The 26,842-nt window shown below is 50.5% G+C and overlaps 1 protein-coding gene and 1 pseudogene across 3 annotated transcripts; one reads left to right on the top strand and one right to left on the bottom strand.

Moving 5' to 3' along the window:
• Positions 1-1,801: 1,801 nt before the first annotated feature.
• Positions 1,802-24,861, bottom strand: Dcaf4 (DDB1 and CUL4 associated factor 4). Of its 3 annotated transcripts, none has more exons than XM_060387822.1 (14): positions 24,784-24,861; positions 18,091-18,187; positions 16,040-16,140; positions 15,579-15,736; positions 14,860-14,942; positions 13,266-13,368; positions 11,731-11,874; positions 10,108-10,157; positions 9,099-9,178; positions 7,300-7,398; positions 7,073-7,170; positions 5,691-5,864; positions 5,247-5,361; positions 1,802-3,412 (listed from the first exon to the last, which is right to left on the bottom strand). In XM_060387822.1, the coding sequence occupies exons 2-14, from the start codon at positions 18,177-18,179 to the stop codon at positions 3,186-3,188; spliced, it is 1,521 nt and encodes a 506-aa protein (XP_060243805.1). In that variant the 5' UTR covers positions 18,180-18,187; positions 24,784-24,861; the 3' UTR covers positions 1,802-3,185. The 3 variants fall into 3 exon arrangements, with proteins under 3 accessions (XP_060243805.1, XP_060243806.1, XP_060243807.1); XM_060387823.1 differs by having other exon boundaries at positions 11,770-11,874; XM_060387824.1 differs by lacking the exons at positions 14,860-14,942; positions 15,579-15,736; positions 16,040-16,140; positions 18,091-18,187; positions 24,784-24,861 and having other exon boundaries at positions 11,731-11,870; positions 13,266-13,385.
• Positions 18,369-19,751, top strand: LOC110558852 (alpha-N-acetylgalactosaminide alpha-2,6-sialyltransferase 6-like; annotated as a pseudogene).
• Positions 24,862-26,842: the final 1,981 nt, after the last annotated feature.

Genomic DNA, 26,842 nt, shown 5'->3' with positions numbered 1-26,842 from the left:
TGTGGTGCTGGGCCTCCGTAGGGCCTCGGATGTCCTGGGCATGTGCTTACCATGAACCTTCAAGCCTCTACTTCTACCTCCTTACCCATCATGCCCCAGTTCTCTGTGGCTACCAATACTGATCTGCAGTTTTCCTTTCTCTGCCTTTTCCTTCATCTTTTACTTTTTCCTGCTCCTTCTCTTGTACCTTTATTTTGAGAGGGCTTGAGGAAGAGAGGTTTAAGACCCTGTGCTGTATTGTTAGGGCCCTTGAGCATGAGTCCTGCCAACCATGTGGTGGGGACATTTCTAGCCCCAGCCACCCACCCACCCAATTGTAGACTCTTTTAGAAATCTCACAGGAAAATCTGCCAAACTTTTTCATGCTTTTCAAACCAGTGCAAGAGAGGACGTACACTAGCCTCCAAAACGGGCTCATTTCTTAGCCAAAACCAACAGGATCCCAGCCTCAGCTGAGGGCAAAGCTGGCTAACTGCAGGCTAAGACCTGCAGAAACATCCTCAACCGTAAAGCACGTCAGCCTGGTTCATTTTCTCCAGCTGGATGCCACAAATGCAGCCAGCACCTGGATTAAGAAACAGCATGGCTCTCCTCCAAGGAACACCCGTCCCTCTCCTCCCAGATAACTCCCGGGACGCCATCAGCACAGGTCACTTCCTCGCCAGGTGCTTCATACAGGCTTTAATAACTGCACAGAACTAGCTTGCAGGTGAAGATGGCTGCTCAGTGAGCACTGGGATTACAGGAGGCCTCCATCGTGGCTAACTGGTCTCCTAAGTAGGGGAGTGGGGTGGGGGAATCCTTAACATACTTCTGGGGCCTCTCAGCTAGTTAGTTGGCTTACTGGCAATTGGAAAGCCATTCAGTAGCCCATCGCCCTGCCAGGCATCGTGTGAACTCTCCGTGTTCACCGACCTGGAAGGTGGGTGGCTGTGTTCACAGGTTTACAGCTGCATGCGGACTCAGTGCAGAGCCACCTGGTATCACCATCCAAGCCCTTCAAGGCACCATGGCTTTTCTGTTTCCAGGTAAGGTCAGTCAGTACTGTTTTCTTAAGAGGAAAGTTGAAAAGCCTGTGTCCATTAACATCAGGAAGGCTCAGCAGTCTCCTTTCCCATTGTCCTGAGGTTCCTGTGACAGCAGCGATGGGTGCTTCCCTACGCCAGCGACTGGCCCAGAGGTGTTCCAGCTGGGAACAAAGCTAGGCTTCCAGGTGTTGGGGGGAAGTGTTGTAATGATAGTTATGCAACCATGTTTGTATTTCTAGCTTTAGAATCGTTTTCCTGGAGAGAACTCAGTCTCTGCCTGTGTGCATTCTCATTAATGGAACTAGTTTCAGCTACTGTTTAGAAGACACTGTATTTAATCCACCTTTGTTAGGCTACTGTTGTCACATTTCCCCATGTACTTGTCAGACGTAGGCACTGCGCATGGCAAGAGCCAGCAGATGGTTTGCAGTTAATGGGATACACATTGCTTTGTGCTGAGCGATCATCCTGACACCTACCCTCACAATTCTACAACTAGAAGAGCCTGTATTTCCAGGATGCTGTGGTCTAGCACCTTTGTGGCTTTGCTCAGGCTATGGCCTCTGAAGAGGAAGGACACTGGTATTGCAATAGCTTCTCACCTAAAGGCGGTGCCTAGTGCTTGTCAATCAAGCACACACTGACCACTGAGCCGGGATCCTGGCCTCATCTGTAAGATCACACTGGTCACTATGTCACTATTTATTCCCTGACTCCTTTATGAATTGTTATAAGGATCAAATAAAAGGTGAGATCTAAACATGACAATCTCATTTTGAGGATTTGGTTTTCTAAGTTTTATTAGGAGGAAGAAGAGTTTTATTGCTCATGGGTAATTGCTTGATTAGCACCATGGCTAACAGGAATATGTGTTTGAGACAAAAGTCACTGGAACCCAGAGAATTGTTGTGATAAAGGCCATGGCCTCGGGTCAGACTTCATCCCAAAAGGAAGGAAGCCAGAGGACTCCACCCACTGCTCTGTAGCTTCTGCTTGCCTGCTGACAATGCCTACTCTGTCCCTCTGATGGCCGGGGACAGAGAGAGGTCTAGAGAGCAGCCTCCTAGAGCACGTGCAGAGGAGGGCAACCTGAAGGTCTCCAGCAAGGTATTAAAGCTGGTCTTTTCTGCCATTGCAAGGAGGGATATCCTTGGGTACTCGTTTCAGTGGCCCAGGGATCAAGATTTGAATCAGGCTGGGTGTGGTGATGCATGTCGCCTTTAGTCTCAGCACTCTGGAGGCAGAAGCAGGTAGATGAGGCCAGCCTAGCCCACAGAGTGAGTTCCAGAACAGTGAGGACTACACAGAAACCCTCACGAGGGGTTGGAGGAAGACAAGTATAAACCAGAAACACATCACACACGCTGTTTGCTTTGCTGCTTGTAGGCTTCTTAACACTATAAATATTTCAGAAACTCAGCTCCAAGATTATGAAAAGGCAAAGCCAAATTCCTTGACCTTGCCACTTGCAAAGATCCATCTTCCCTCCCAATAGCTGTGCGAGGTAACTGAGGAATCTGGGACCTATCGGTATTGTTCGAGAAGGCTGCTGGTGTATAATGGTGTCAGACTTGGTCCTGAATCCTCAGACACAAAGCCACGGCCTGCATCCCATCTGCCTTTCTTGAGGGCACACGGTGCGCTTCCTGGGACTGCGGCGCCGACTCAGGCGGTCTCACCACCGCACAGTTCCTCTTGAGAGCAGCCGTTCTTCATTCCAGTCTGCTCTGACAATAATGGAGGGAAATAGCGATGGAATTCAGGAGGAGGCCTTTCATGCTCTGAGCCCACAATTTAACTGCGCTCTTACTTGTTATTTCACATAAACTTTGAAAAAAATCACTTTTTATTTTGTGAGTGTTTTGTCTGCATGTTATATCTGTGCCACATATATGCCTGGTATCAAAGAGGCTGGAAGAGGGCGTTGGATTCTCTGAAACTGTAGTTTGAGATGGTTGTGAGCTGCCATGTGGGTGATGGGAGTCAAGTCTGGGTCCTCTAGAAGAGCAGCCAATGCTTAACCACTGAGTCATCTCTCCAGCCGCCCATGTCAGCCACTTTGCATTGTGACCTCCGAAGCTGAAGGACTCCATCTGAACTCATTAAGCACCACTTAAAATGTCCTCATTAGAGGTAGACAGAATGTGCCTGCCACTCCTACCTGCCCTCCTCCAGGTTGCCTGGATAGAATGAGCTGTAGGAGAAACAGTAAAGGTCCTGCTGGACAGCCATGAGCAGCCCTGGGGCTCCCTGGGGGCCCCCAAGCCGAGGAGAGAAGGCCACACTGGGAATGTTGGCCTTGGAGGTCGGGTATGGCGAAGGGATGGTTCTGAGCAGCTGGGCATCGTGGAGGCTCCAGATTCTTGTGTAGCAGTCCTGGCCCACTAAGAAAGAGGGAAGACAACGCAGCAGGTTAGACAGAGAAGGAAAAGAAAGTTGTGGTATGTAGGCATGGCTTCTCCGGCTCTCTCAGGAGTGAATGTGATTATACTAAGCACACACACATACACACCCGGGTGCTCTTAACCAGTGAATCGAGACCGCTTTGTTGGGGGGAGGGGATTCAATGACTCTTCCCTGGGGTCGCCTGAGACCCTCAGAAAACACAGATATTGGGCTAGAGAGATGGTTCAGAGGTTAAGAGCACTGGCTGCTCTTCCAGAGGTCCTGAGTTCAATTCCCAGCAACCTCATGGTGGCTCACAACCATTTATAATGAGATCTGGTTTCCTCTTCTGGCATGCAGGCAGAATACTGTATATATAATAAATAAATCTTAAACAAAAACAAAAAAACAAAAAACAGATTGTTAATCCCAGCACTTGGGAGACAGAGGCAGGCGGATCTCTGAGTCCAGGGCCAGCCTGGACTGGCCCTGGACTACAAAGTGAGTTCCAGGACAGCCAAGGTTCCACAGAGAAACCCTGCTTCAAAAAAACAAAAATATTACAAAACAAACAACACAGATCATTACGATTTGTAACAGTAGTAAAATTACAGTTATGAAATAACAATGAAAATAATTTTATGGTTGGGGACACCAAACATGAGGAACTATGTTAAAGGGTCACGCATTAGGAAGGTTGAGAACCACTGCACGGGAGGAAGGTATTGCTAATATATTTCTTAAAACCCAGACCAGGACCGTAACTAGCTGCAGGTGTTCAAAGTGACAAGCATGGACCGGCTGGCTGTGGCACAGCAGTGGCTCAGCCAGCACCAGGCTCATTCTTCTCAGTGGGCGCCCCACCGGCCTGATCTAGATGCCAGGCAGCCGGGCTCCTCTTCAGGACAGATACAAGCCAGGAGGGCCTCTCAACTCTGTTACATCCTAACAGAGCAGATGACAGCCACTCTGGCTGAAGAATTTGTTGAAGTCTGCAGGGCTTCAAGTGGGGAGTAATGTGGCACCAGACACTGTGGGCTAAGGCAGCCCGGAAGCTGCGTGCTTCTAGACAGATCTGTGGGGGCGGCAGTCACACCTGAAAGGGCCACTCACTGACTCTCGGCCCACGGTGCTGCCTTGGCAGATGATGGACTTGGGGTTGTGGCTCACTGCTGCAGCCAGGCAGACACCCTCTCAGGCAAGGCTAATCTTTAGTCTATTGGTCAGCACATGGCAACTGCTGACATGAAGACTTGAGGGATACCATTTCAGAGTGAAGCCCAGTGATGCTTCTTAGCTCCCAGGAATTTTACCAGGGAACAGGTACTTTCTGTAGGAACGTTAGCACACGTGATGCTTTGGAAAGCCTGAGAACACACCAAGGGTCCACTGTTCTGTATGTGGAAAGACAGATTTTTGTGTTGTGGCCTGGAAATAATACCATCTATAGTCAGTTCAACCCTTTCAGGGCTTCACAGCCAGACAGCTGCCGCTTCTTGGTAGATTATGGGTATGTTAAAGGGCCAGGATCCAAGCACTCTAGGTACCCTTAATTTCTGGCATCCCCTGAAGGGGATGTGAGTAGATGGATAGCTTTTAGACAAGATGGTTCCTGATGGAATCCTGTGACTCAGAGAGGCCCGCTGTCCAACCTGCCTGTTTCAGAGGTGATGCCTGCCACTGGCATGGTGGTGGAGAACATCAGTGGCTAACTGTTGCTATCTCAGTTTTCTGTAGTTCCCATGGCTCACCACCCCCTCACTCTGCCGCTTTTAGATGTGTGAGACCCCATGGGTAGCCTGTGATGGATGGGCTCTCCCCTCCCCCACACACCTGCCACCAGGATCCCCTCTTCCTCATGCATATGCAGGGGCAGGTAGGCGTACTCATTCACGTGACCTTCGTACTGTGTCACACACTTAGTGGCCCTCAGGTCCCACAGCTTGATCTGTACGAAGAAACAAAAAGGATTACTCGCCTAGCAAGCACAGGATGACCATTGAGTACGGTGCTAGAAGGGTGAGGTGGTCTCAGTGGCCTTTACATAGTCTGAAGACTAATGTCTCTAACTCCTAAGGCCTGAGTGCATCAGAATCACAGAACCACAGGCCCTTCTGCACTTGAATCTAGGCAAGGTTAAGCTCATGTGGAGCAACAGCTCCAGGATAGCCCACACCCTGGTGTTTTGGTATCAGGGTCTCTGACAAGATTCCCCTGTGTGGTATGGTCTGCACCCTGCCACCCTGTGTGGTCTGGTCTGAGGTCGGTATCTCCTACCTTCCCAGCCATGTCTGATGCCAGCACGTACTGCTCCTCCTTGAGAATCCTCACAGAGGTTACTGCTGAGTCATGGAAAACGTGGGTGGCCTTCCAGCCCTTGGCTTGACTTGGAGAACGCAGGTCAATGGCAAAGATCTCCCCAGAACGGCAGCCATTAAACAGCAAAGGAGTCTGTAGAGAAAGGGTGGCGCCCAGTTTTTACCACCTGTCCTTAAGGCTGGGAGGGTGTGTCCTGCTGTTAGGGTTGGTAGGAGTTTGGGTCTCAATGGAGTCAGAAGGGAGGCTGAGTTCTTGTGAGAGGGTAGAAGACACAGACCCTGTGTCTCCTCCAGTGTGGCCTGTGGGAGCCCGTAGGTGCCTGGAGGTAGGGCCATTGTCCCCTTAGGCATCTTTTCTAAGGCCCAAGTGATGTCTCCCTGTATCCAGGAAGGCTTTGGTGCGATCTGGGGTGATGAATTGGTGGTGAGGGCAGACAGCTGGGGTCAAGTGTTCGGTTTTATCACAGGTGGATGGAGGTCTGGATCATCAGCTCTGCTCCTATCTAACACAGGTCAGCTGACTCCCTCCTCCAACTCTCTCCAAGAGAGCTTTTTTTTTTTTTTTTAAAGGCAAGGTTTCTCTGTGTTGCCTTGGCTGTTCTGGACTTACTTTCTAAACCAGGCTGGCCTCGAACTCAGAGATCCACCTGCCTCCATCTCCCCAAGTGCTAGTATTACATGCGTGCAGGAGCCTCTGTGCCCAGCAGAAAGAGCATTTTCTATAGGTGAGTCTTTGAAATACAGTAATGATGACAATTTAATTTTAAATGTATATACCTTGAAAGTTATATATGATACCAGCTAAGTGCTCTGAATTAGTAGTAGAGCTATACATTTTTTTTTAACCTCTCTAAAGATGAAATGCTAGGTAGATACTCTACCAGTGAGCTACATCCATAGCCCCAACTTAGAATTTTAAAACTGATGTCGCCTTCTGGCTGATCCAATATTCAAGAACTGCTAACGACTCATTTAAATGGAAAACTGGCTGAAGAGCTTGAGAGGCAGTTCTGTACCAGCCAACGTCTGCTCAGCTCAGACCCACTCTCAGAGCAGCCTATGGATGCAGCTGGGCCTGGTGGACCACACCTTTAACCTCAGCACCCCCAGAGGCTGAGGCAGAGGGGCCTCTGTGAATACAAGGACCGCCTGGCCTACATAGTGAGCTCCAGGCCAGCCTGGCTACATGAGACTCAAGAAATCCCAATCAAAACTAAACAACCAGCAAAAACAACAGTAACACCCTTCCCATGCGGTGGCCAGATGCTACACCAGGAAAGCCCTCCCACCAATATTCCACTCTAGGCATTGTTCTATTACGCTCTTCCAAGTCAGACTGACCTTGACTGCAAACTGCTGGGCCAAGACGTCACTGTTGGTTCCATACGACTGTCGCTGTCCAGTCACCACATTGGTCAACAGGACCCTCCGAGACAAACCTGGTGGAGACAAGAAATGGGTCCCTGAGACCAGGGGTGCTGGCAGTCTGGGGAAAAGGAACTGCTGGGTGGGACCTTCAGGTCTGTGGAAATCTGTACTTGACACCCAGGGAGGCGGCCATGTTTCACCTGTACTGAAGCAGTTATTTGCCTGGACGTTCAAGGACCAGGCACAGGACCAGGCACCAGGGATCCGGAAACTGCAGAGCATGCCAGGCTGGTCTGTACCTGATAAGAGAAACAAAGTAAAACAGGGCTGCCTTCTAGGCCCAGGAACATCCCTCCATGTTGCCAGGCTAGAAACCACCAGATCTGGGAAAAGCTGTTCAAAGGCCACAGTGGTTTAGGTGTCTCCCAGAGTTCATATCTGCGACAATTACCTCCCCCCAAGTCCTATGCTGAGGAACTCTGGGAAGTGACTAGGATCTGATGAGGTCGTGCAGATGGGGCTCCAAAGGGGCAATGGTGGACTTACAAGAGAACGACAATCCCTGATCTCAGCAGCCAAGGGTGGCCCTCCCCAAAGGTTGGCTCATGCTGCTGGACTTCCCAGCCCCCAGAACTCTAGGACCAAGAACTTTACTGGATTTTGTGGTAACTAGAGAAGGCCCTAGCTGAGCTGTCTGCTCAAGAAACAACTCATGTTCACAGTCCAGACTGTGGCACCCACAGTGCTAACAGCTGTTACAGGGGTGCTGTGGGTGTCACGGGAACGTGGTTTCAGTCCCGATCCCAACACCAAGAGTGTTCAGGTCAAATCCTGAAAACTATGAACTGACAGAACACAGCCAAGGGGTAAAGCCAGCCACGTGCCCACCATTCCGGTTAGAAATAAAGCATGCCAGTATCCTGAAAGTCTCCCTCCCGTCCCTTTCCAGTTTCTATCCTCACTTCGTATCTTTCCCAAGGAGAATTAATATCAAGATTTCTAACACACACAAAAAAACTAGTTTTGTGGGTTAATTTTTGACCCATTCTTATTTTTTTAGGATTTATGTATTTAAGGGCTGGAGAGATGGCTCAGAGGTTAAGAGCACTGACTGTTCTTCCAGAGGTCCTGAGTTCAATTCCCAGCCACTAATGGTAGCTCACAAGCATCTATAATGGGACCTAATGCTGTCTTCTGTCATACAGGCATACATTCAAACAGAGCACTTTATACATAAATAAATAAGTAAATCTTTATTTTTTTTAATGTATTTATGTATACAGTGTTCTGCCTGCACACCAGCAGAGGATACCAGATCTCCCTATAGATGGTTGTGAGCCACCATGTGGTTGCTGGGAGTTGAACTCAGGACCTCTGCAAGAGCAGACAGTGCTCTTAACCTCTGAGCCATCTCTCCAGCCCCGATTCTTTACCTCAGTTTCCTTATCTGTAAAGTGGTAAGACACACGTCCCACATGTCATCTACTTCCACGAGGAACCTGCTGAGGTAGGCACTGCCTCCACCTTCCGGAGGCCAAGCAATGCTTGAATGTGGGAATGGAGTAGCTGTGCCTTAGGCCTGCTCTGCCGGGGGTCTGCACTGTTGCGGTTGACCCCATCTGGCAGATCCCAACTCTGCAAGTCTAAAGACAGCAGACTCTCTCTGAAGTCTGCCAGAAGGAGCAAATTGCTTGCAGTCAGCCAGCATGCCGGTCACCCCGGGGTGCTTGATCAGCGCCTTCTGAATGGTTGCTACAGGTAGCACAAGCCAGTGTTTAGATGTCTTGCACCGGCTAGTTATGTGCCCTCTACCCTGACTGCTGAACCCACCTAAAGGGTTTCTAAAAGGCTGCAAACTCTGAAATGCAGTGATCCTGGGGCAGACTCTGGGAACGCTCCCTCAGTGCCGCCTATGCCACCCCATGTGCTGAACTGGGGCCAGCCCAGCTTCTGGCACCCAGAGGACACACCCTCAGAGACCCCGGAAAGGACTCCCTACCTTGGTGACTACTGACAAACAGTGAGGCTGGGAGGAGGGTGGCGCAGCCTGGCGTCTCCGCAAGGCCCATGAGGCACAGCCTGGACAAAAATCCTGTTAAGGACAGTCAGGGACCAACAAGGCCACCCTCTGGGAGGAGAATGGCCATTAGCATCCTTCAGGAAATCATAAAACAAAGTAGGGCAGAGAACACTGTCCAGATGTAACACTGTCCAGACTTGGCACATTCAGTTGCAGTTTCTTCAGGAACATGATGTCACGGCACAGTTAAAAGCTCTTAGTCCCTTGCAATCTGTCTTCTACCAGAGAACTGCGGTTTCCAAGGACGAGTCTGTCGAGGCCATGGTATAACATGCCCACACGTGTATTTCCCTGAGCACACGATGAGCTAAACCTCAAGTTCATGATAGCACGCAGGCTTTAAGAACTCACCAGCTACGGGGATGAACTAACACCAAGTGTTCATGTGTGTTCATGAACATGTGTTGTAAAACACACTTTAGACAGAAAGCCCAGGCACCATTGCTGTGGGCTGCGATGTCCCTAGAGAAAAGCTCTGCTGGTTCTGAGAAGGCAGAGCCTGGTGAGTTCTGCAGCCCCAGGCCCTCAGATCTAGTCTCAGGGTCAAATGAAGAGCCCCCCTCATGGCCTTCTCAGCGTTTCCACCTCCACCTCACTGCCGGGTACTTTCTTAGGGCTGTGCACTGACTCCCCCGGCAGGGATGCTGGGGCTGTCTGGAGGCAGACTTCCAGGGCCCAGTGCTAGCTCGAGCAATTACACATCAAGTTCCAGATGTCTGACATACTGGAGCTTGATCATCATCCAGAAACAGCCACCTCTGGACCTCAGCTGCCTGTGGAGACGCCCTGCTGTGGACTTAGGTGCAGTCTTTTCCCAAAAGGTGAGATGGGTGCAGAACGGCCCACCCCTTGGCTGTGTCCACAGATGCTCAGGTCCACGCCAGAACGGCTGTCCACTGAACCCATTCACCTGCTGGCTGAAGGATACAGAATGTGGGAATCCAAGTGACTGAGTGAGGCCCAGCACACGGAGTTCACCTGGAGAGGAAGGGGAGAGAGAGACTGGCTTGACCGCTGCTCGTGGACAACAATGGGAAAATGCTTTTCTAGAAAATGGCAGCTAGGGGCTGAAGGGATGGCTTAGCACTTGCTGTTCTCAGAGGACCTGACTTTGGGTCCTAGCGTCAGGAGAACCAACTCCCTCTTCTAGACACACACAGATGCATGTGCATGAGTGGACACGTACCTACACGCAGCCCTTAAAATTAAAGAAAGAAAAGACTTGTAGGGACCCAGACACATGACGCCCCTGCTGCCCACAGTACTGAGACTGAGTGCAAAGCTTTGAACAAGTCAGGCAAGCACTAAATTACCCCTTAAACGGACATGTGATTTCTTTCTTAATGGTCTGGAAGGAGCATTCTGAGGAGAGTGGCGCTTCCTGCTCAGACATGTGGACCCTTGAGGGGGACAGGAAGTCAACTCCAGGCTGCAGTCCCTGCACACCAGCATGGGTCCCGTGCCAAGGCAGCTAGTAATGGCCCCTTCCCGCAAGCTAGACCTGAGTTCTCTATTTTTACAGGGCCAGGAGACAAGTCTAACTCTTTTTTTTTTTTTTTTAAAGATTCATTCATTCATTCATTCATACAGTATTCTGCCTGCATTTGTGCCTGCACGCCAAAAGAGGGCATCAGATCCCATTATAGATGGTTGTGAGCCACCATGTGGTTGCTGGGAACTGAACTCAGGACCTTTGGAAGATTCATTCATTCATTCATTCATTCATACAGTATTCTGCCTGCATTTGTGCCTGCAAGCCAAAAGAGGGCATCAGATTCCATTATAGATGGTTGTGAGCCACCATGTGGTTGCTGGGAACTGAACTCAGGACCTTTGGAAGAGCAGACAGTATTCTTAACCTCTGAGCCTTCTCTCCAGCCAGACAAGTCTAACTCTTCACCAAAGGTGTCCTGCATCTTGCCTCACCAGGGGTTTCTTTCTTTCCTTTCTTCCTTTCTCTGTCTCCTGAGACCAGCGAGGCTCACCTCATGGCTCAGGCTAACCTTAAGTGAGCTGCAAACCCCAAGTCTCAGCCTCCTGTGTGCTGAGTGGGAGTACAGCTACCACATTTGGCTCCCCACACCATTTTCACCACTATCTGTCTTACGGCTCATGTCCCTCCTGAAGAGGACGTCACAGAGGCCGTGTAAAGGCTGTTCTTAGATGGAGAGAGTGCCTGACATTTTGTGACACACGGGGGAGGACTCCATCCAGGCCGTGATCACTGTAGCCCACATTCTGGGAACCACACCCCTTCAGATCCATCCTGTTCCTTCAGAAAAGAATGTCCTGATGGCCAGTGAACACACACTGCCTTGAGTCCACCCCCACTGTCTAAGCTAAGTCTCTCTCCCAACGTTACAAAGCTCTGGGCCTTCCTCCTGAGGGCTCTCAGGAACTAACAAGCCATCTGTCCCATGGAAAAGTGAGACAGTGGTTCCTGCGTTCTTCACAAAGCTCTTTTCCCTTTCCCTCTCTAAATTTATCAAACTACCAGCAGCATCCTAGGCCCAAAGGCAAGAGGGCTGGAGGGCGGAGAGACAGGTGATACCTTCCTGTTGGTGAAGTACAGGTTTTCATGCATGTGCACCTTGAACGTGGGGGCCTTCAGACCCTGCAGGTTGATGATGCCATATTTGGAGCCTCCAATTTTGACATCATTCACTGTGAAGAGGCGGTCACTGCTAGTATCTGCCTGGAGGGAAGAAACAGCCCGCATGTGATCCCTCAGCCTAAGCTAAGCGAGCTGCCTCAGCTCTTCTCCGTGAGGTAACATGGCAGGGACCTAACTTAGCTCCTGTTCAGTGGAGTGATCTCCATCCAAGCTCACAGGGTCTGCCCTGCCATTTCGGAGGCCCTGGTGAAGATGGCAGAGAGGCCATGGCCAGGAAGTCTGGCATTCTTAGTGACCACCTCAGAACTGAGCCTGGAAGGATCTCAATGGTGGCCCAGAGGACTACACCGTGTGGCCACCATGAAAGCCATGGAGAGCTCTGTGAGTTCTAGGCCAGCTCCATAGTGATGCTCTGCTCTGTTTAACTTAAAATACAACACAGTGTGTAATCCCAACACTCAGGAAGCTAACTATGGCAGGAGGACTGAGTTGGAGGCTAACCAGGGAGGGTGACAGTTCCCTTGTTTCAAAACACCCCAATAAGCTCTCTCTTAGAGAACTCCAAACAAAAGCATAACGTTGCTATTTTAAACTAAACTCTCCGTATTTATCTTTTTCCCTATGTAACCTTCTGTTCCTATACACAAGTCTGTGTGCACACAGACTCAGGTGCTAGTGAAATTCCTCCTACTCTATAAAATTTGAGAAGTTATGTGCCTGGATGAACCTACCAGAATTGAAAATCAAATGTGGAAAGCCACCTTCCCAGTTTTCTGGCTGTACTAGCCACCCAGTCACATGGCATGCTGTGATTGGGAGACTGTGCCACCCGAGGGCACACAAGTGCCAGGGGAGGGGCTGTAGCAGCAAAGAGTCTGGGCCTGACCCCAATACCTCTCTCATGGACAGGCTCTGCTGTCAAGGCTTTCAGTCTCCAAGGCTTTCCCTGACTCCTGCAAAGATGTGGCCTTCCCGGCAGGCCACCCTCTCAGGAGGCCCGTAGAGAGGGTGGATTAGCCATATGCAGGGCATGCTTTGGCTCCTTACAATGTTTCACCGACCTGGGGCTCCCGTAGTTGGTCTTGAGTCCCAGCCTAGGTTTCAGTAAATACAGAGACTTTTCCACTTCCTACAGACAAGGTAGGAGGGGCCCTGCCACTACGGTCAGGAGCGAGGGAACTTCTAGTGCTGCAGCCAGTGGCCCATGGATACTGCCCACCGTGTGCAGCTTTTCACCTGCCCGCCCCACAGCCAGGGACAAGACACTTTGTTTTTAGCATGTGGCTACACCCAGGTTTACGTCACAGGACAGGAATGAAGGGTGAGTGACGGAAACACACACACTGCACCACCCCACCAAGCCAACAGGAAGACTCCTATTTTTACTGCAATCGGCTTCTGTTAGCTAGGCCTAGTGAATGCTAACTCCAGGCCGGGCGTGACAGCCATGCCAGACACCCACAGACGCTCACCAGGATGAAGTTAAAGCGGTCACTTGCTAGAGCAGATGGATCTGAGCTCTGAATCTCTACCTTCTTCCTCTCCATGCAGCTCACCCGCAGCTCGTGGGATAAACTGCAGAGGGAAATGGAAACAGGGAGGGCATGGACATCACAGCCAGGCACACAGCGGGGCATGTGTGCAGAACCAGCTCCGTGGAAAGATGGCTTGAGTTCAGAGGTTCAAGGCCAGCCTGGGCAACATGGCAAAGAGGTCACGTTTCAACCGTAAAAAAAGGCAAACACCTTGCACATGCTTGGGATCCCAGCACTCAGGGAGGCAGAGGCAGGCCGATTGCTGTGATTGCAGGCCAGCTTGGTCTACAAAGTGAGTCCTGGACAGCCAAAGCTACACAGAGAAACCGTGTTTCAACAACAACAACAAAACAGCAAACAAACAAGAAAACAAACAAGGCAAACAGCTGGGAGTCTGCTTTTCCCACACCTACCTCCACAGCAGTTCTCAGACACAATGCTGAACCACTGGGTGGCTCTCCCCCAAGCCAAAGAAAGACTCAAGAGGGATTTGCTTCAGTCACCTAGGACAGACTTTCTCTGGGATGAAGAGAACGTGCCTGAGAGATGAAGGGCACAGCGTGGACTACAGGAGTCTGCACGGACAACGCCCACCTCCCTGCCCCTTCCCTCCTCCACAGCACAGCTCCCTCTCCAGTTCAAGCACGAAAGCTGCTTGTCCTCTCATTGAGGCTCTTCTTGGGTGGGAGGCATAAGAGGCTGTGTGCTACCCTCGCAGCTGCTCTTCTCTGAAGTGGGTACCGCACAGTCGACCTTTCTGGGGCCAGGAACTGGTCCAGGGCAAGTAGAGGAAGCAGGGTTGGGGTCAGGAGCTGCGGTCACACAGACCCTGCTTCTTTTTTCACCGCAGCGCAAGTCACTCCCCTCTAGACTGCAATTTCCTCTTTAGAAAATGGGAGGGGGGATCAACTTAGAGAATTACAGATGCCACAAAAGTCGTATGCAGAGTTTCTTCTGGAAATGCTGGAGCTTGGATTAGGCTTGTGAGGCAAGCCCTACTCCACTGCGCTACATCCCTGGTCCTTGACACAGGCCTTCTGACGAAGCTGAGAATGTCCATGTCCCCTTAATGCTGTATGTGTCACCGGAAGGGGTCTCAGGAATGGAGTTATTGTGAGGACCCCAGAGTCCCACGTAATGTCTACATAAGCCCCCTTTCTCCCACTAGAGTCCCAAGAGTCTCCATTCCTTGTGGAGGAGAGAAACAGTTACTTGAAGCTGTTTAAGATGTGGAGGGGCTGGAGAAAAGGCTCAGAGGTTAAGAGCACTGGCTACTCTTCCAGAGGTCCCAAGTTCAATTCCCAGTAACCACATGGTGGCTCACAACCATCTATAATGAGATCTGGTGCCCTCTTCTGGTGTGCAGGTGTACATGCAGGCAGAAACACTTTTTAAAAAAAATGTGGAAGGCAGCCCGCAAACTGAAGGCATGCCCTCAGAGAGTAGCACAAGGTCTCTCCTGACTACATCTGCAGACTACAGAAAGAAGGACAGGAAAGAATATTCAAGACAAAATAAGGTATTGTCTTACCGGCAATAACTGGTGAAGTTGAGAAAACCCAGCTGGTTTTTTCGTAGGATGGAAGATGCATTAAATCCCATTCTGGTAATTTTCTTGGTTTATAAATGCAAACAGAACAAAAGAAAACAGGAAGACTCAGTGAAGGCAATCACGCTGGCACAGATCTGGGATGCTAGCATAGGAGAGGAGTCCTACACACCAGTTCAAAGCCATCCCTGCACACAGCGTGCTCTCAAGTCTTTTATGACCCAGCTTGAGTTATAAGAAATCTTGCTCAAAAAACAAAAACAAAAAGCCACTGGAGATGTATTTGTGTTATGGTTTGGGTAACAGAGGTATTTAGTTCCACAGGACACAATGAGAGAAACAGGTATTAAATGGACAGAAATTCCATGAAAAAAAAATTTGATAGCGTCCTCTTAGGCACCCCTGGGGGTTTGCTGGAATCTGTGCCCCACCTGCTAGGCTCGGTGACAGGCAACAGGCTGATGTAGGCAGGACAAGGCCAGATGCCTGGGTCTGGCATCAGCAAGCAGAAAGAGAGTGGGAAATGGGGCCTCTTGCCTGCTCTTTTCCTCATCATTTCCCTGTCAGGGAAAATCTGACAGCACACTGTCTGTCGTATTTCAGTGAGAGTGTCACAGGGCATCTGACTGGCCACCTGCACCTAGTAGCAGATGGGTGCTGTCAGAGTAGGGGCGAATGGGCAGCCAACGGTGAAGGCCCACCTTTTTCTGCTTGTCTTCCTGCTGCAGCAGCTGCAGCCTTCGGCTCTCCATCTCCTTGTGCCGGATGCTCTCCTTTGTGAGGGGGTTGCAGTTGTTATGACCGGGGAGCAAACGGAAATAGCGGTTCTTTTCAGGGTCGAAGTAAAAGCCTGGAAGATCTTTAAGAAAAATAATTCAACCAGCTAAATTAAAACACAGAGCCACCCAATAATAAAGAGTCCATGTGGGGCAGCGACCAGCTGCCCCAGAATCATTATTCCCAACACTTGGTCCCTTCCTTCAGTGAAATCAGCTTGCCTCTAGAATTCCCTCAGGTCAAGACTGAGCTCTCCACTCCCCCAACCAGCAAAGCAACACATGTAAGCCCCGGCTAAGGGATGGTGGTCAGTGCAGGACCTGCTCTAGGGCAGGATGGGGCTTTATCCTCCCTCCAGGCCGGCTAGGAGCCCCTCCCAGCTTACCTGGTACGGAAGACTCTCCAGCTCTGCTGGATGAGTTTGACAACGATTCAGCATCATGGTGGCCAGAATGTTGGGTGCTCTGTGATGACCGTGTGCTGGACCTGTTGACACCAGAGGTCTTTGTCAATAAGAATGTTAGGAGCTGGGCTCCCTGTCCGATTAGCAGCGTTTACTCTGCCAGGTAGGTGAGCGCCATTCTTGATTGCCTTCAGCAGCGGTAGAGTTTAAATTTTCTCTGGCTAGACAACCTTACAGATGGAGAAGCTGAGATTCGGTGAACAGAGGTAATTTCCTCGGTGATATTAGGTTGTGGCGCCACGGCTGACACACTGCATTTGTAAAGCCACCAGCAGCCTCTGTGGCAATCACAGACTGGAGTGTAGGGTGAGAATCCTCAGCTCACACAATAGAAGGGAGTTTGTAAAGCTAGTCTGGGCAGGCAAAGAACAGCCCGTGTCATCAATACCGATTCCTACAGCTAATTCCTACATAGCTGTAGGAAAATGATTTCTCTCCCTTTCTGCCCAGAGCTTTCTGATGAGCAGGAGGATGGATTAATTGCAGTGAGAAACGCTGGTCTTTCTCATCCAAGGACTGCTGCTCCATTCTTGCCACACAGAGTCCGGAAGGTGGCTGTGCCCAGCAGGTTTCCAGGCCACTCTGCCAAAACAGGGCTTAAGAAAGTGCACCAACATTGGGTGCCGTGCTGACTTACACCCACGAGACCCACTGTGCTGAGGGCTCCGAGGGCAGGGCGGCCTATCAAGGGATGTTATACAGTCAAGCCAGGGTGGCTTACGAGAGAGAGCACTTTCAGAGGGGAAAGCAGAACTCCCAGGGCCACAGCTCCGTCCTTTCTCCCATTGTCTTTGAAGGCTTTTGTTGCTGTTTGTGTTAATTTATTCTGGAGAAGTACCTGGATATGACACCATGATCTTACATTTAGAAATTAAAAAAAAATTTTTTTTTTAAATTGTGTATGGGTGTGGACAAACATACATGTGGAGGTCGGTCTGAAGGAGTCACTTCTTTCCTTCACGTCATGGCAGCATGACTCTGGATCCACTGAGTCATCTCACCACCCCTACATTTATCTACTTTAAAAAAGGGCTGGGTTGGCAAGTCAGCTAAGTGGGTAAAAGTGGCCAAGCCTGATGACCTGAGTTTGGTCCTTGGGACTCACATGGCAAAGGAAAGAGCTGATCCCTGCAAACTTGTCCCCTCCCTTTTACATGTATACCATGGTATAAACACATGTATACACACGCCCACCAAATGCATACGAGGAGGACCAACACGTATAAGAAACTGGCACGTGTGTGGTAAACCTGAGGGTGACAGAAGTCCTGGGAGTCCTCAGCTGAGGCCTGGTGGAGACGGGGTGTGGGCTGGGGCTGAGACATGGATGTTTGTGCTTCCTTCAGACATAAAGTGGTGAAGGCTTACACTGGGCAAGCAGCATTCACTGCTTTCTGCTCTGTACACTTCTGTGTATAGTAAGGCTTGGTATGCTGGGCAGCTGTGTCACACTGTGAGTTTGAGGCCAGTCTGGTCTACACAGTGAGTTCCAGGACAGTCAAGAGATACGTAGAGAGCAACCCCCAATACAAAAAAAAAAAAAAAAAAAAAAAAGACGCACAGTTCACACAAAGATGTGTACATATTATGAAAACATGCTATCCTACATACTACATATATTTGCATAAACAACGTATGTTAACTACATATTTATTTAAGTCCTTTTCCAGAACTCACTAGAGAAAATTCCCAGAAAGATCTTTTCTTGCCTGCCCCAAGTCTCCACTTGTGGCAGACAACTCTACGGTCACCTAATGGCTGACACTGTGGTTAGAAGCCAGTCACTGGGACACGGTGTGTCCCTTTGCCCTCACTCCCCAGGGCAGTGGGCTGACGGCAACATGTCAGGCTTCCCAGCCTACTGGCCCCATCGCCGACTCATTCTGAGAGACGAACACACCTGTGGCACAACAGCACTGGACAGCACCAGAACGGCCCCAGGCAAAGCTGGCTCCCCAAACCTACACACTTGCCTCTCACTAGAATCACACTGCCTGAGGGCAGGGCTCTGCTGGCGGCCTCGCCCGCGTCTTCTCCTACCCTGCCAGGTGCTCCTATCCATTGCCGTCCCTACAAGAGAAACACAGAACGTGAGACACCCCAGCTGTGTGCCCTCCCACTTGCCTGGCAGCTCCACCGCGCTCCTGGGGGTCCCCCGTGAGGCTGCCGCCCACGCCGTCCTGTCTGCTGCTAGCGCTTTCCCACGACTGACGGACATTGTCATTCTCTGTCCCAGAGAAGAGACGTGACCATGCAGAAATCGCTTCACTCCTTCCGCCTCTTCGCCACAAACACTCATGTGAATTCTGACTCGTCTTGGAGAAGTAAACATCTGTCTCCGCGCCTTTCCAAGACACCTTCCCCACTTCGTCCTTCCGTGGGGACATGGCAGACGTCTAGTTTCTGTTTAATGGCTCCCTGAGAGCAAACCAGTGTTTTCACTTGCGGGCACTCCCCCTCCAATCCAAAGGTGTAGGAGTACCCCGAAGAGTGAGCTACATGCAAATTCAACGTCTTCACCTCTCGCAACCCCAACATTCTGCTGAAATGCTCTTGCTGAGGTAGCAACTAATGATCCTCACTGGTCAAAGCTGTGGGGGGAGGGTCTTCTTTAGGCCCCATTCCTGTACTTGGCTTTGAATGGTCAAAACCCACACTTGGGGGCCGGGTCTGTGAGGGCTCTTGAAAGTCAGCACTAGGATCCCTTGGGTCGGAGCTGTGGTGGGGCCTGGGCAGCCTGGCAGATCAGCTCCTGGTGCCATGTGAGGGGATACGGGAGGCCGCATGCTCCCTGGCAGAGGAGTGGCAATCAGTAGTGTTCATGGACCTCTTTGCCCTCATCACCATCCCCATCCTCTACAGCTCCAAAAGCGCCCCGCAGGGCCCCAAACGTTGGCTTATTAACCTCAAGTGGACTTTCTCCAACACCTACTTCCCTATCCTTGGCAACAAGATGCTGCCATCCCCGTGCAACCAGTGTGTGACCATCACCAGTGCCAGCCACCTGCTGGGCACCAAACCGGGTCCTGAGGTTGAGCGGGCAGAGTGCACCATCCATATGAACGATGCTCCCTCCCATCACTACTTGCTACTCGGCTGATGATGGCAAGAAAACCACCTTCTGCAAAGTGGTCCATTCTAGTGTGCTCCGTGTGCGGTGGAAACCCCAGGAATTTGTCAACTGGGGCCCCGAAACAGCGTTCATCTTCTGGGGACCCCTCAAACAAGGTAAGGTGCAGAGCCCAGGCCAGCCTCCTGCATGTCGTCCAGCAGGCAGGCCTCCCCACTCCCTAACACGGAGGCCTCCCACCCGAATGCAGCAGTCTGACCACCTCTTCTGGGGGAGAAGAGCAAGGACAGGGAAAAGTTGCAATCCTGGGTGCGCACAGGCTGATTTACCATGGTGAGTGTGGTGCGACCATGTGCACGCGTGGCATGGCTCCTCCTAACTAGGCAGCCAGCAGCTCTACCTGCAGTGCAGGCCATACCACTACTGTGAGCCCGGGGGGCCACCTACATCCAGAACGTGCATAGCCATGTGGGCAACCACCATTGCCTCATCACCGAGAAAAGGGTCTTCTTACTCTGTGCCCAGCTCTATGGCATCACCTTCTCCCACTTCTCCTGGACCTAGCCATCCTGTCCCGGGATCTCAGACAGACACAGGCGAAGTGGCTCTGGGCCCAACCATTTGACCAAGGCCATCTTTTCCCTGGTCAATCAAATCAGGGCTGGGGTTTTTCCTCTAGCCAATGAGGGCCAGGGTGATCTCTTGGCCAGTCAGGAATTTGGAATTCCGTATGGTTTAATCAGGTGTGTGGGTGGGGTTTCTTGTGTCAGGGTCTGAGCATAGTCTATCAAGGTATAGGGGTCTATCTGAGTCAGTCTGAAGCTTAGGACATGTCCTTTCCCATAAGGACTTGCTTTAGAGCCCCAGGAATGGGCTCCAAATCACTCCTTCCTTGGCTGGAGCGATGGGGTCCTGTCTCAAGGATCTGGGAACAGTTGCCAGAATCAGAGACACTGCATGGGTAAGAGCTGCCAGGGGGCCAGGCCAGAGAATCTGTGCAGTTCTAGAAATGGTAGGGTGGCCTAGGAGGTAGGAGGCGGGTGTCCAGTTCTCAGCTTCTTCCTGAGTGACCCGGGACAAGCCCTCTTCTCCATCTGGCGTACAGTGATGACATCACATTCCCACATGCAGACAGAGACCTTCACTCTCCACTATAGGTAAGTGTAAATTCTCCCAGCTACCATTCCTCCCTTGGTGGTGGGGGAGCCTGGGGCACCCTTCCCGCCTCCTTCTGGGAACTTTAGGTATTTTGTGCCAATGTCTTCTCGGTTGGGGAGTTCTGACAGAAGTGAGACAAATATGAAGCTGTTTTCTTAGCCCGTTCATCCAGCTGCCATCAGCCTAGCTCTAGAAAAAGCCAGGCATCTCTTCCTCCCCTCCAGCAGGAGAGCATTTTGCCTGTGGGGAGCCTGTGGGGGCTGAGAATGGGGTATCCCAGCCTCACCAGGGGCCCATGCAGCCTTTGTCTGAAATGCTGAGGGCTTTGGGGAAAAGTGTCTTCCCCAAGTTTGGGTTGAGAATAGAGAGACTAGGTTACCTGGGTTCTGCCCCTTGTTCAAGCACTTTATTAAGGCTGGGGCTGAGTGGGGTGTGTGTAACACCCATTCCTCCAAAGCCTGAAAGGGAAGGGCTTCCAGGAGAAGGCCGTGGACTGGGGGGTGGGGAGAGACTGGCCAGCTGTGGGTCCTTGCACACTAAAGTAATGGGCTGCAGTGACAGACCTAGATCTGGTCTTGTAATGATTTATACACAAATAAACACACCTAAGCCCCAGAAAAGCAAACAAACAAAACCCTACACTTGGAAGGTTCAGGCAGTGAGGTCACTAAGTTAAGGCCGGCCTAGGCTGCCTAGACTCTCAAAAGAACCCTACAAGGGGCTGAGAGACGACTCAGGAAGGGTTGCAAATGTAGCCACTGACACATGGTGCCACTTGGAACTTAATTTACAGCCCAGGCTGTCCCTTGCTGTCTTTGCTTACCAAGTGATGAAATTATAGCTATGTGCCATCACACCTGGCACACACTGATACCTTTTAAAAAACAAACAACAAAACACCGTGTGTTTTGATTTTTCTTATTCTAATTTTGTTCATATTGAAATGCTAAATATAAAATGAAATGCTAAATATAGTTGTTTCAAAAACAATTTTTTAAAATAAAAAGATAGCTTGGCCTCTTTACTTAAGCGGAACAGAACTTATATTTATTTGTTTTGTTTTTTTTTTCTTCAAGAGAGGGTTTCTCTTTGTAGCCCTGACTGTCCTGGAGCACACTCTGTAAACCAGGATGACCTCAAAGTCCTGCCTCTGCCTTCTGAGCGCTGGAAATGAAGGCATGTGCCACCAGACCATGCAGAATTTATATTTAAAAAGAACTACATGGTATCTTTTTCCAAAATCTACATAAAAGAAGCTAATGGGAATGGTTTTGTCTTTTGGTTTTCATGAAAATCTACTTATGAGAGCAGTCCCAATTAAATTAAAGGGTACCAACATCAAAAATAGTCTGAAATCTACAATCTTTTGTGGGGTGGGGTGAAGAGGTCTGTTTTCGGCAGAAGGTAGCATCACACACTCTTCCTGTCCCAACATGCTGTGCTTACGGGTATGCAGCGCCACACCTAGCTTGAGGTCCATAATCTTAAATAATGAAAAAGATCGCACATCACTATGAAGGGCATTAAAACACCGGGGAGTATAGTATTTCCAGTCACCAGAGCTTCCTTTAATTAATGCTACTTTCAGCAGCTGTTTCATTTCGAGATAAGCTACTATGAAGCTGTGCAATTGGGGGATCTAGATTCTAAGTAATTTTGATATAAAAAAATGAAAATGGGGAGAAATGTGCTTAAAATTAGTAGTTTTCCCCCGTGTATAACTGATCTTCGCCATCTGTTGATCCTTAGTTGCCAGGTGGGGACCTGCCCTGTTCTAGACACATGCTCAAAGCCAGGCAGGCCCAGGCTAGTAATCAGAATACTTGGGAGTAGGAGGCTGAAGTTAGTGAGTTAGTGAGGTCAAGGCCAGCCTGGCCCTAAACGTTCCCCTGGAATTCCATACTAACTGGGGTACAGGCCCACTATCAGGAGAGCAACCAAAGTGTTTTTTACACTCCAGGGACCTGCTTGGGCTTCTCTGCTGCCTGTGTCATGATGGGGAGGTCACCTCATTTCATTTTTACAATGCTTTCAAAGGTTCAGCCTGTTTGGCTCCCCATCTCTCACCCATGCCTTAGGGACCACCCAGTCTGTTTGCAGTTTCCCAGGTCCCGCTTTACTTCTGGAGCTTGGCAAAGGTCTGCTTGTTCCTCCATGACCTTTCCAGGCCCAGCCTCAATATTCTCCAAGTCGCAGGGCCCAGTAAAAGGTTTGGGCTTATTGGGGCTCTGTGTACGAAGCAGCAGATCCCAGGGCCCTGGACTGGAAACAGGAGCAATGGCACATACAGGTGGGTGGCTCAGTGCTTCTGCGCTCACTGTTACCGAAGGACAGACTCCAAGTCCAAGGGGGTCCTGGGACTGTTCTACAACTTTATCCCCAGAACCTGGCTGGAGGACCTGGGGTTTGAGGGTCATTATAAAAACACTAGGGAATTACACAGAAACAATGGCTGCACAGCCTTGCAGATGTACAAGAAAACAGCATGCTGTGTTACTCAGTGAGGGCTGGGAGACAGCTCTTGGGCCAAGCATTTGACATTTATACAGGCTGGAATCCCCAGAGCACAGTTTCACTCCATGGGAGGTGGAGGCAGGAGACTCTTCCCTCATAAGCTCCGAGGCCAGCTAGCCTAACGAACTAAGACGGAATGAGAGACTCTGTCTCAAACAAAGTAGGTGACAAATGACCCCTCAGGTTGTCCTCTAACTTCCACACAAAAACGAAATAAATAAAGTGAGAAATAATGCAATCACAGGAAAATTCAGTAAGACTGGTTCCTAAGGCATAATAAGATGCAAAATGCTAATGCCGCCAGTCGGAAAAACCCAGGGCAGAATGGCCCTTTCAATAAGTTTCCCACCCTCAATATTAAACAAAGGAGGGAAACGGCGAAAACGCAGATTGCTCATTAGGAATTCTGTCCAGTGTAAAAAAATACAAGAAGAGACTGGAGAGATGGCTCAGCAGTTAGGAGCACTTGCTGCTGAGTTTGGTTCCTAGCACCCACTATTAGGTGGCTCACAACCTCCTGCACCTCAGTCTTCCCGCCTCTGAGGGCACCCACATACAGTAGCGTGTTCTCTCTCTCACACACACATCTAAAATTCCATCCTTGAAATCCACAGAAGAAGCAACTCCACAGAGTTGGCCCCTGACCTCCACAGACACACACACACACAAACACACACACACACACACACACATCACACGCAACAAAAATAAAGTGAAGCCCCACTTCACAACATGGGAAGTGAGGCTTCCGGAGCTAACAGCATCTGACCGACGACGCCACAACGGAGATGTAAGAACATCCTGCCACTTCTAGGCTCAATCACACACAGCACACGACCTCAGTGGATTTCCACTGTTATTTACAACTGGATTGCCAGGCAGTGGGGTTTTTGTCTTCTCCAGGTAGCCGACTCATTGGTTGTTATTGTTTTTCTCTCCTTCTTACCACCCTGTTCCACACCCAAGACTTCGTGTGTGGGACATCCAAGGTGGGAGGAGTGTCGTGCTCGCCAAAGTCCCTAGGGAGACCACAAACGCACCCGGATTCTGGGGAAGTAGTGTGGAGAGAGTACCATTCTCACTAACGCACAACTTGGGTGTCGTGGGGAATGGAGGTTGGTCCACACCACGGCTTACTAACTCTCCCACATACCAGCCTGCACAAAATCTCAGGCAAGCCACCACCTAACCTCTCTGTGTCTGAGAAAGACACCACTAAGTTTAGAGAGATGGCTCGGCAGGAAAGGGCACGTGCCGCTCTTCAGAGTTCAAACCTCAGCACCCACCCCGGAGCTCACAACCTCCCGTCTCAAATTACACGTCCAGGAGTCTGACGCGCTTGGGTCTTCTCGACCTTCCACAGACAAGAAAATAAACACACCCACACATATAATTAAGAACGAAAGCTCTTATAAAAAAGGGGTGTGTGCGTGTAGATGGCTCAGTGTGTTTAAGGGCGCTCAGGTTCTAGTTCGCGACCCCAACCAGGCGGCTCGCAACCATCTGTAACTCCTCCAGAGCATCTGACCGACCTCTCCTGGCCTCTATGGCCACCAGGCATGGTCACAGCACACACGTACAGGCAAGCCAAACACCCCTTTTAAAACAAAAACAAACAAGAATCTCTTCCACCATGGCTACGCAGAGAAACTGTCTCGAAAAACAAACAAACTTAAAAAAAAAAAAAAGACCGTCTCCCAAAATCTATGCCAAAAAGTACTCCTGGGCTAGCGTCCCACCCATCACGGCCCGAACTTCACAGAGGCAGCTGCAAGGTGACCGTGGGGCCCCCAGAGGACCCGCCTGGCCCGGGCCCACGCCCACTCCGGCCGTGTACGGCATGCTCACTCCTCCTGCCCTTAGCCCGGCCTTCCCCGACCTCAGCGTGGGCACAGCGGCACCCTCGGCGTCGGAACAGGCTTACCTGCGCAGACCGTCCTCTCAGTCCCAGCACGGTCCGGCTGGATTAAAGAGATGCGTGCAAGGACCCGGAAAGAGCGCCTGTTCCGTGTTGTCGCAGCCCATAGGACAAAAGGATCCGGCTCTTCCTTCTCATTGGATTATGCTTCTGCCTGTCTATGTCAGCGGGGGCGGTCTTACACGGAGGGCGGGACTTGGGGTTTCTCCCTAGCCCGGCGAGCGATGATCTGGCGCGCTCAGGGGCGGGACCTGGAGCTCTTGAGGGCGGGGCTACGCGCTGCTACCTGCGCCTGGGCGTCTTCTCCCGCGGCGGACCGACCGCATCCCGGAAAGTTTCTCCCGGCCTGGGGCCGACACGTAGGCCCAAAATAACATTGATATGTGGAGGAGGAGAGATGGTTGTGTTGTGGAGAGAGTAGAAAGAATAGGTAAAGAGTCTTTTTGACTGCAGGTGCACGAGGTTGCTGCTTGTGTGGCAGCGGATCCGGGTCTGCTTGTCCCCTACTTGCTGTGTGATCTAGCGTGCGCCCTTCACTTCTCTGTATCTGAATTTCTTCCACTGGAACAAGTAAATTGAGCAGATATTCTAATTCAGTGATCTCCGGCCCAAAGTTTGTTTTTACAGGCAGTATTTCTAGAATGGTATTTGGTGTGCCTGGACCAGCTAACCCAGAGACCCACCACCAGGATGATGAAGTCCGTGATAGGTCAGAAGGGATAGCAGTAGGAGGAGAGCTGGTTCAAATAGGTCAGGCTAGGTGGGGACCGCCAACAGGCTTGATCTTATTGCATTTTAGGGGAGAAAAGAATCTATTCCTGCGAATTTTAGAGTACCTCGCTGATGACATCAGTGTGCCTTGCTAGCCCAGGCTCCCGAGTGCTGGACCCACGAGAAGCTAGATGTGGACTTAGGAAAGTATCTCGGTCCTTAGCAAGAAGGAGTTTACAGATATGTGCGGCGGTGTTGAGCGGACAATAAAGGAGACAGAGAACTGTACCACTTCCTGAAGCTTGAGCCGCCTGAAAAGGACAAAGGAGGGTTCCAAGCCGACAGAATACGTGGCTGGAAACCTGTTCCAACCACCGGTTGGGCTGGCTGTGAGGAACTTGGAAGCTTTGGCGCGGTGGTTGAGGCAGGACAAACATCTGAGGCTCCAGAGACAGGAATCTTGTGCGTAGGGAAGAGCAGCGAGTTGTTGTGAAGGTAGTTAGGGAGGTTACAGCTGGGATGGAGGTTGGACAGATGGGAGCAGTATGTTATTATTTTCATCAAAAGGAGGATCTCTGACTTGCACCCTGGGAGGAAGAAGACTGGATTCTCTATGCTAAAGCCTTGAAGTCCCTAAAGGATTGAGGAGGAGGAGGCTGTGGGGTTGTGGAGTGAAGGCTACCGGCACCACTCACAGGTTCCGCTGAGACCCACCATGGGAACTGGGTGGCCATCAGTTTTGCCTTGAAAGCCTGTAATATTTACTCAGCACACAAAGGCAACTTGGCCTGAAGCAAGTCATAGGGCGTGCCAGGATCAGTTTTCCGTCTCGGGTAAAGGGAGGATAGGGTGTAAGGAGGAAGTCCTGGGGAGGACATGCTGTGACCCAGAATCAGGTGCTTGGTTTGTGGCTTCCAGTGACTACAAACCCCGTGTTACAAATTTAACGTGCTGTCTAGATGGTGTGTAATATCCAGACGTAAAAGGACACATACAGAAACAAACATACCCCAAATCAAAACAAAAAAATAAATCTCACACCCAGGGCCTAGAGAGTTGTTTCAGTGGTCAAGAGCACTGGCTACTCTTCCAGACGACCTGGCTTCCCAGCACCCACACAGCAGCTCACAGTGTAACAAGCCAGGCAGATATGAAAATATTCTAAACAGAAGCGTGTGTCTCTTGTTCTGTCAAACTGTTGAAACAATGGACCCCAGAGAAATGGAAATTTTCCCCCAAGAATCTCATGCTGAGAGGAAGAACAGGCACAAGCCTGAGGGGGAGCTTGTCTCCCAACAACTTGTCAGACCGCCTCACAGGATGAGACTGTAACAAAACCCACAGCTCTCATCTT

Source organism: Meriones unguiculatus, chromosome 7 (genome assembly GCF_030254825.1).
Source record: "Meriones unguiculatus strain TT.TT164.6M chromosome 7, Bangor_MerUng_6.1, whole genome shotgun sequence".
Classification (NCBI taxonomy): Eukaryota; Metazoa; Chordata; class Mammalia; order Rodentia; family Muridae; genus Meriones; species Meriones unguiculatus.
The sequence above is the reverse complement of the archived record's forward strand: the minus strand, read 5'-3'. Positions and strand labels throughout refer to the sequence as shown.

Bases quoted from the DNA above. Each gene is read 5' to 3' on its own strand.
- Dcaf4 (XM_060387822.1), bottom strand. From the start codon at position 18,179: ATGGATAGGAGCACCTGGCAGGGTAGGAGAAGACGCGGGCGAGGCCGC. The intron at 15,737-16,039 runs GTAAGCTGGGAG...TTTTTCTTAAAG, and splicing joins TGGAGAGTCTTCCGTACCAG to ATCTTCCAGGCTTTTACTTC. The intron at 5,865-7,072 runs GTCAGTCTGACT...CTTTCTCTACAG, and splicing joins CCCAGCAGTTTGCAGTCAAG to ACTCCTTTGCTGTTTAATGG.